General features: G+C 41.6%; 1 protein-coding gene across 1 annotated transcript in view; it reads left to right on the top strand.

The window, feature by feature from the left end:
• LOC107119684 (collagen alpha-1(XXVIII) chain-like) overlaps positions 1–9,453 on the top strand; it is a gene marked incomplete at its 5' end in the record, with an annotated part of 68,490 nt that extends 59,037 nt beyond the window's left edge. Inside the window, 6 exons of the mRNA XM_015422243.1 lie at positions 807–1,364; positions 2,250–2,491; positions 4,215–4,296; positions 4,384–4,539; positions 7,122–7,310; positions 9,380–9,453. Coding sequence (XP_015277729.1) covers positions 807–1,364; positions 2,250–2,491; positions 4,215–4,296; positions 4,384–4,539; positions 7,122–7,310; positions 9,380–9,453 — 1,301 coding nt within the window. The remainder of the gene's footprint in view (positions 1–806; positions 1,365–2,249; positions 2,492–4,214; positions 4,297–4,383; positions 4,540–7,121; positions 7,311–9,379) is intronic.
• Between the last annotated feature and the right edge of the window lie 209 nt (positions 9,454–9,662).

Here is a 9,662-nt window from a genome sequence, read left to right as displayed (position 1 = left end):
AAAAAAATGCCTGGATCCGACTGTCAGTCTAGAAAGACACTATGGCCGATAGATAATTGCGGGTCAGGTTAGACAGATGAGAAGTTCCTAGAGACCTTCCTTAGAAAATGAGCATCTCTCCACTTGTGGATCAAAGATTCACAACAGATTATTTGTACATCTTTGTCAGTCGTAAGGACTCTATTTGCAACCACCTCAAAGTTTACTGGGGTCTGTTCCCTCAAACTTTCCTCCCCTGTCCTATGCTGAAAATGCAAGGCATTTAAAGCAGGCCATTTTTTACGGTTGTTGGCTTGGATCGTACCATATGCCAGTGGAAGGAGTGTGGATTTTACTTGTCTTACCCTCCCACTGCAGTCCCATTGGAGCACCAGAAATATGATTTCAGGCATTGTATGGCCCAGGTGGACAGACAGCCACATGGAATAGGGGTTATAGTGCAGAAGGGGGGGGGTAATTTCACCTTTCCTCCTTCTTCTGCAAGTGTAGATGATAAGGGGCTGATTTTGCAATCCTTTCCTCCTCCTCCTCACTGCGGCCCCACTGAACCGCATAGTTCTTTAGCCACATGAGTCCCTCAACCCCAGGAGTCATCTTTTTGGCACTTGAAAGAGACTGCTGAGAGGGAACTGTAGGCGAAATCTACATTCATTGGCACTTTCCACTGATTGATCTCTGAATCCTAGACATATTAATAATTTGTTGCGTATATATATTACATATAGGGAAGGTAGACTGTATGGGCTGACTGTGTAGCTTCAATAGAATCTGTAATATTCAAGATTTGTTTGTTTTTTCTCATGCAGGTTGTGGTATTAAATGCAAGGAGATACCTATGGAGCTTGTATTTGTGATTGACAGCTCTGAAAGTGTTGGTCCAGAAAACTTTGAAATAATAAAAGATTTTGTCACTGCTTTAGTAGACAGAGTGACTGTGGGCAGAAATGCTACCAGAATTGGTCTTGTCCTCTACAGTTTGGAAGTTAGGCTTGAATTTGGACTTAATAGATATACCACCCAACAGGATGTGAAACAAGCTATCAGGAAAATGTTATATATGGGAGAAGGCACTTATACGGGAACCGCCATCCGAAAAGCAACCCAGGAAGGATTTTTTGGGGCTCGAACTGGTGTAAGGAAAGTCGCTATAGTCCTAACAGACGGCCAAGCAGACAAGAGAGAAGCTGTTAAACTGGATTTTGCTGTCCGAGAAGCACATGCTGCCAACATTGAAATGTATGCAATTGGGATTGTAAATACTTCAGATCCAACACAAGTTGAATTCTTGCGTGAACTGAATCTGATTGCATCGGACCCTGACAGAGAACATATGTATCTCATAGATGACTTTAATACTCTTCCAGGTGGGTATGTAATCCTTGCTCAGAAAGGACTCATCTGCCTCTCAGGTCATGTTCCGATAGATTCAGGCGGGTAGCCATGTTGGTCTGAAGCAGCAGGACAAAGTTTGAGTCCAGTGGCACCTTTAAGACCATTCATGAAAGCTCATACCTTGAATAAAACTTTGTTGGTCTTAAAGGTGCCCCTGGACTCAAACTTTGTTGTACGTCATGTTCAGGTTAGCTAGTCCTGGGTTCCTTTCTTTTGGTGTCTCCATCGAATCATAGATGGACCATTGGTCTAATCTTTCAGGACTCTTCCACTATTCTTATGTTATGTTCTTATGTAAAGGATATCCTTTCTGTGCTTGCCTAACATCCAGACATAATGGAGGTAAAGTGCAAAACCTAGTTCACTAATATGTAGTTCATTAATAAATGAACTACCCCCACCCCAAAGTTATAAAAGAAAATTACTGGGCACACAGAGTTGATAAACTATTCTACACAAGAATATTGCAGCTTTTATGAAGTCACCTAATTCCCTTCCTTATTACAGCTCTGTGCCCACGTAGCTTTTGTCCATGCAGGTTCCATGGCCTCCAGCATAGCTTTTTTGCTGGTCAAAGAAGACACCCTCCTCCCCTTTTCTCCAGTGGAAAAGTTAGTTAGATGCAACCCATTATGCTTGTTCTGCAGGTATAGGTACAGAAACACAAATAGTTACTTTGGAGCAACAGATGTGAAAAAAAGAACATTCCAAGGCTATCCAAACACCAGGGGAACTGTTACTCTTTAATGTTTATTGAAACATGATCACCATTACATGTTTAATCTCGTTTTTTGACCAAAATGTGTACGTTTCACCAAATAAGATTTTAATATGTGTTTTTTCCTCTCTTTTTTAAGCTCTGGAATCCAAACTTGTAAACCAGTTTTGTGAAGATGAACATGGTGCCTTAATATATAACCGCATTGGAAATGGAGGAAGCATAAATGGACCATCCATTCACTCAATAGTTTCTCATTCTTCCCAATACTTGTTACACACTAGCAGTAATACTGGGCAGTCAGTTTCATCTAAGGGATATGAAACACCTATGAAAGAGAATTCCGTAAATCTTGAAAAGCTTTCTCAGCCATTAATCCCGGTACACACTGGACACTGGATATTTTCTGAATTCCTTTTACTTGCAGTAAATGAGTCGTCTTTAATATCTCTGTTTAGGATACTTGCTCTGGGGCATGGTATTTTGAATCTTAATGGTTAACCACAGGCTTTTGTCCATTTGTTTATTTTATTTAGGCCATTTCTGTGTTGCCTCTCTAGAACAAAACTCTCTGAGGATCAAAGTTAGTTGAGGACCAAAGTAATTTCAATCAGTTTTAATTTAACAGTACTGTAATCTAAGGTACTGTAATCTAAGCTGCGGTGGCTCAAGTGGTTAAGACGCTGAACTGCAGGCTGTGGAAGGTCAGTAGTTCAGCAGTTCAAGACCCGGGTGCCGCATGACGGAGTGAGCTCCCATCTCTAGTTCCAGCTCCTGCCAACCTAGCAGTTCGAAAGCAAGAAATTGCAAGTAGATAAATAGGTACCACTTTGGTGGGAAGGTAACAGCATTCCGTGCGCCTTGGTGTTTAGTCATGCCGGCCACATGACCACGGAAACGTCTTCGGACAGCGCTGGCTCTTCGGCTTTGAAACGGAGATGAGCACCGCAACCCTAGAGTCGGACTCGACTGGCTTTCGAGCAAGGGAACCTTTACCTTTACCTTTAATCTAAGGCAGGGGTCCCCAACCTTTCTGAGTCTCTGGGCACCTATGGAATTCTGACACAGGGTGGGCAGGCGTAACTACAAAATGGCTACCACAGGAGACAGAACCATACACACATAGGGAACACAAGTGTAGGGGAGAAGAGGAGTAATTTAATAAACACACTGGGAAAGTGGTGTGAGAGAAGATAAAGCCAACACTGTGGTAGCTGCCCCAGCTGAGATGACATTATTTTAATCTGCACAGCCAATCAGATCTCCTGTGGCCAGGCGGAAGCCCTGCTGGGCAACAGCCCCCCCACAGCCCCACCCACTTTCTAAAAATACTTGGCATGCACCAGGAAAGGGACCCCATTCTAAGGCCTGAAATCATCTTTGTTAGTGCTGCATGATAACTATACTTAAATTGATTTTTATACTCTGAGCCTTTCAGTTTTTTGTTAAACTCAGAACATATAGCCATGAGTGGATCTTTGAGAATGGAGGTAAATTGGACAAAAATATATAAGGTTTCTGAGAACTTACCTACACATTACAAAGTCCTTGAGCTGTATCTGGATCTGCCAAAAAGACATTCAAGCAGGCAGGCATTGTGAGTTTCCCACGGGGAATTCAATTCCCAGGCACACAGCAGCCCTATTCAGAGTGAACCATGGCCCTCGAGGAGAGGGTGCTTAAGCCTTCTCCCTTGCACCGTTTTTCTGACCTGAAATGACTCGGACGAGTACTATTTGCCCCACTGGCAGCTTCATGTGTACTGGTGGTGTATATGTAGGCTTCCCCAAGGGAACAAATAGCATGCTCCTGGGCCATTTCAATTCAGGGAAATTGCACAGGAAGGAAGACTTAAACACCCTCTCCTTGTGTGCCATGGTCCCACTCAGAAATGGGCCCCTGCATTCCTACTAACCGAGTTCCCAGTGGGCATTTCACATATCTTGATTGAAAGTCCTTGTGGCAGACCTAGACATGACTTAAGGACTTTCTAATGTGTATTTAGGCCCTAAATGAGATGCAATAAAGACATTTTTTCTTGAGATAAATAAATGTTCTTAGATACCCAAATGTTAGAATTAATAAAATGTAATGTTTGTTTCAGGCAAAAGAATCATTCAAGAAACTTCAAGAGGGCTATGATATTGGATTTAATAATCCATCCTTGTCTCCAGGGAATACTGAAGGTAATAGATTGCCATCATCTGGTTCCTAATATGCCATGTTTCCCAATCAAAACCAAAAACTGTTCCTTTTTAAATTATATCCTGCAGTAGTGACATCAACATTGCCACCACCACCATCATCATCATCACCACCACCACTACCACCGCTGCCATCAATACCACCAGCAAAAGCAAAGTCATCTTCTCATTCACCAGCTTCTTCTATTGCACCTACGCCAAAGCCAGGTCATTACACAAATCAAAGTTTTACATTCGTTTCTTTTGATATGCATATAAATTTAAGAGTATGTAAACAAAATTCCAATGGGCTATGGCTGCATATGATTAGATGGCTCACAGAGCTTATCCATTCCAAACTATATCTGGTAACTTAATGTGAGTCCATCCATGTATTTATGTGTTATAACTGTCTTCAGGAAATCTCATTTATTCATTTGTGTATTTGTTTAATATCTTTACTTACCACAGGCTAATCATCAATAGCATACAAACAAATATGAATCAATACAAAGATATAGAATGATTATAAATATTGTGATAAAAACAATGAAGAAGTAAAATAGTAGATAAAACTATAAATAAAATACACCTACAACACATCCCACCAAGGGCTTGAGATAACAGAATCGTCTTTGGTGATTGTGAATATGCTTGCAGAGACATTTCACAGTTAAGAGTGCCACCACATAAAAGGACCTGCCCCTAGTAACTGCCCGTTTCTTTTTTTATCCCACCCTTTCTCCAAGGAGTGCTACATAACTTCCATCTTTTAGTTGGCAGTAGGGGTGTGCATTTGGCATTACCCAAGCCAAAAAAAAAATACCACAAAATACCTAACTGGTATTTTCTGGGTATTTTTTAAGTCAGTTATCAAATGGGGTTGCATTTTGGCTATCTGAAATGGGCAAGCTGAACATAAAGGACATTTAAAGGGATCACGGTCCCTATAAATGCCTTCTCCAAGCCATGCGATTCCACGGCAAGTTCACCTGGAAGGTGTTTAAAGGGACTGCAAGCCCTTTAAATGGCATCAGACTCTTGCTGCAGAGTTGCACAGCTTGGAGAAGGCATTTAAAGGGACTGTAATCCCTTTAAATGCCTTTCCCCCTACAATGAAAGCAATGGAGGATAGGGGAAATTCCTTTGGGGACCCATAGAATTGGACCCCATTTTTCTATCTTTTTTAAACTTGGGAGGGTTGACAGCCCTCCCAGAGCCCCAGATTATAGCCTATGGGGGCCATTGACTATAATGGTCCCCATAGGGTATAATGGAGCAAAAAAAAAAATTGGCTTCCCCAAATATTTATCAAATTCAAATACCATACCGGTATTGCGATTCAGGAATATTGGGAAATACCAATATTTTTCAGGTTCAATATACCAGAACCCGAAAAATACCTGTTTTTTTGTTTGCACACCCCTAGTTGGCAGTGGACACAATCTACAATTTTATTTATTTATTGGCTTTTTTGCATGTCTTATTTTTGTCACTTGTGTACCCATATTGAGTAGGGGGGTTTTCCTTTTCCACATGTGTTTTGCTCCCTCTAGTGGTTGCTTTGATATTTCATTGCTATGTCTCCGGCTTATTTATGAACACTTTATGCTTATAAAGAAGCTGGAGATACAGAGATAAAATATCGAAGCAACCACTAGAGAGAGCAAAACATGTGTGGAAAAGAAAACCCCCCAACACAGTATGGGCACACAGGCAAGGAAATAATACATATGGGGAAACCCTATGTTATTTATAGTCCACTTTTCTCCCTGGGACTTGATTAGCTCTATACACACAGTATGGCTGCCGAACCCGTGCGAAAAGCAAATTCAGTGCCCCATCATAAGCTTTTCTTGATGTTCTGAAGAGTTTCAGTTTGGGATCTGGTACTGGGAAAAGGATAGGGCTACTGCTCAAAGGAAAATGTTGATGATACAAAAAGAGACCTCCTAGCTAGTAAAACGTATCAACAAGAAGCAGAGAAAAGACCAGGGAGACGCTATAACATAGGTCGAGTTCAGACTGGCAGTTTGGCCCGGCAGCCAAATGTTTCAGGAGCATTTCAGTATCGGATTAAAGGGGCGGGTTCACACAGGCACATCTGTCAGGCGTCCCCCAGCTGTACTCAAGCCATCTTGTGCCGCTTCCCTCCCGAGTTGAAAAAGTACCAGGTGAAAGTGGTAGCAAACCGTGTGTAGAGCAGGTTGATTCCGGTTCCCTGAGTGTGAATGCAAGCGCTGCTAATGTGGGAATAACCCGCAGTTGTTGATAATAGGCACTGGCTGTTTCTGCGGCAGGCGCCCATGCGCATGGGCGCATGCAGCAGAGTGCAGAAACAGCCGCTAACAGCACACCAGGGGCGGGCCAACAGTGCAAACGCTCCCTTGTGCTTCCTTCACGGTATCCTCCCGCTTCATTCGCTGCAGTGTGAATGGGAATACCATGACCAAGCCATTCCAGGTCTGTTCTGGGTCTTCTTTGCCACAACTCCCTAGCGCTTCAAATTGCCAGTCTGAACTCGGCCATAGCGTCTTCCTGGTCTTTTCTCTGCAAAGAAAAATGTTGGCATTTCCGGTGGGTAAATGCATACCCTCGAGCAAATCTATCAGAACTCTCTCTGGATTGATTCTGCGGCTGATCAAACATCTCTCTGTACAATACTTCTTTAGACTAGATGCATATGTCTGTTACTAATTCTCTGCTAGCAGCTCAGTACATTTAACTTCTGATACATTAAAATTATTCTTTTAAAGGAAACTTTACTCTCACAGTTATTTCAGAAGTACTATGCTGAGAATAGTTCTTTTTTATTTTTGTTTTTAAAGAAAAGATCCAGACTCCACAATGTAAATTACAGTTAGATCAAGGACCATGCCGGACATACATAATAAAATGGTATTACGATAAGCAAGCCAATTCTTGTGCTCAGTTTTGGTATGGTGGCTGTGATGGAAATGAGAATCGCTTTGACAGTGAAGAAGACTGCAAAAAGACCTGTGTATTTTTCTCTGGAGGTAAGAATCAATAACTTGTTCTACAGTTGAAAACTACCCTGATCTGTTATATTTTCTGAAGGAAAACTGTATGGAAAGAAAGTAAACCCTGTCCCAGGTGTTTGAACACCTCAAGGTTTCATTATAACTGATGGGATCATTGCACTTATGTGTATTCTTCTCCCCCCATGAGATCCGAGATAATTTCTGAGCTCCCCCTCCTTCCTCACTATAAGGCAGGTCTCAATTATCACAAACTGTAGGCTTTGCAATGACTGGATATTGTAGGTTAGGGGCCCCCAGTGGGGTGCCTTTGGGCACCATAATGCATGACAACACCTTTATTGGTGATTCCCAAGTGTTTTTAGAGAGTGGGTGGGGCCGGGTGGGGCTCTTGCCCTGCATGACTTCTGATTAGCCACTGAAGATCTGATTGACTGTGTGAATTATAATAACAATGATTCAGCAGCAGCTGCCACCATGATGTCAGTTTTACCTTGTCTCTCATCCTCTTCCCCCATGTATTGTTTAAATTACCCCTCTACTTCCTTGTACTTTCAGTATGTGTGTGTGTGAGAGTCCATCTTCTGCAGCAACAATTTTGTGACTATGCCCACCAGACTTTGGCAAAATTCCAAAGGGTCAAAAAGCTTGGGGACTCCTTTTGTAAGCTTTATTCACCTACTAAACTTAGCGGATGAATAAACAAGACTAGTCTTAGTAAGCGAGAGGGAAGCAAGGGAAAATGAGAGAGGAGTTGTCTTAAAGAAAACTGTAATAACCCTTTGTCCCATTCCATACATCCTCTTGCTTGTACGCAGCTGCCCATGAGGATCAGGTTACCCGTGGTAGTCAAACAGGTATCTGGAACTGGGCTGGAGGAGAGGCAATGACTCATTCAAAAAACATAGGAAAAAGTTGCTTAAGCACACACAAAAGTCTGCTGACTTGTCACCACTGGCCCTAAATCTATTTTATTGGCCAATAAGATTTGTGACAAGTATTGGCATTTAGACTTGCTTATACCCTCAATATTCATTTGGCAGATTCAGATGCAGTCTCCTATACCCCTCATCAAGTAGTCTGATTGTTTCCATGTGTGTAGTGTAGCCTGGAGATCCTACGATTGTCTGGCAGTTAGAAGTTCTAGCTCTAGTGTTATCCAGAGTGCACCACAAGGAGGCGAGCTAGAATACTCATTGTATCAGCTTGGTTACGTATTTTATATTATTATATGCTTCCTGTGTGTAACTGCCATGTAATAATAAATAAATAAATAATTCTGTCCAATGCTCCCTCTAAGCTGTGGAGTCTCGTGAGCAAAAATCCTACTTTGTGAGCTACCGGCATTAAAGTTGTGAGCAAGCAATTTGGCTACTGCATAAATTAGTTTGCTCTGGAGCCCTCCTTCCTGAGCTAAGACAAAACTGTGTGAGCCAGAGGCTAAAAAATTGTGAGCTAGCTCACACTAACTCAGCTTAGAGGGAACACTGATTCTGGCCCTGATCCAACAAATTACCAAAGCACAGTTACATACATCAGAGCATTACCCCTCCAATAAATGCTTTTTCTACCCCACCCCACCCCGGGTTGATATAAAGTGAAAAAACAAACACACACATTTTGGAGATTCAGTACAGGAAAATAGTGAAGGAAAAACAACGTGAGGAACCTTAATGGATAGGTTGAACCAGCACACATGGATTACTAGATTGTTCTCATGATCTTTAATTATAACACTTTAAGGCCAGAAGTCACTAAAATATTCCTACAATTCTTTCCATATATTTAAAAAACATCTTTCTAAGTTGCCCTCTGATAGTTCACTGAGCTGGCATTATTTTTCTAAAATATTTATTATGATTTGGTTTTGCACACGCTATTTGGATTAAAGTAACGAGTTCATATTTGACAAGTTCATATTCATTTGTACAACTATTTAACTTGCCTTGTTTTATAGATGTCTGAAGAAGAATGTTAACAGAGATGTCCTCCAAGGAGACTTCAACAGGACAGGCCTCTTTTTTCCAGCCAAGGGAGAATATATTTTGTGCATATGTATTAAGATCTTTTTCTGTTTTGAATTTAAGGCTACTATCCTCAAGACAATTATTCTAGTAAAGTCCCACAAAGGTCAGTGGAGCAGTTGGTACCCCATTTCTGAAAATGCAAGTCTGTTTGGCGATACAGTGTTAACACAGTGGGATCAAACAAACTAGCAACACAATTGTATGCAGAGTTACTCCAGCCTAAGCCCCTTGAAGTTAATGGGTTTAGACCAGAAAAAAATCTGCATAGGATTACACTATTGATTTGTGGCTAAAAAACACATTGCATGCTTTGTGGATTGCAAAGAAAATGGGGGGGAGGGGT

The sequence above is a fragment of the Gekko japonicus genome, unplaced genomic scaffold (assembly GCF_001447785.1).
Source record: "Gekko japonicus isolate JY-2015 unplaced genomic scaffold, Gekko_japonicus_V1.1 scaffold469, whole genome shotgun sequence".
NCBI classification, from domain to species: domain Eukaryota; kingdom Metazoa; phylum Chordata; class Lepidosauria; order Squamata; family Gekkonidae; genus Gekko; species Gekko japonicus.
This window is presented reverse-complemented; position numbering and strand designations above follow the sequence as displayed.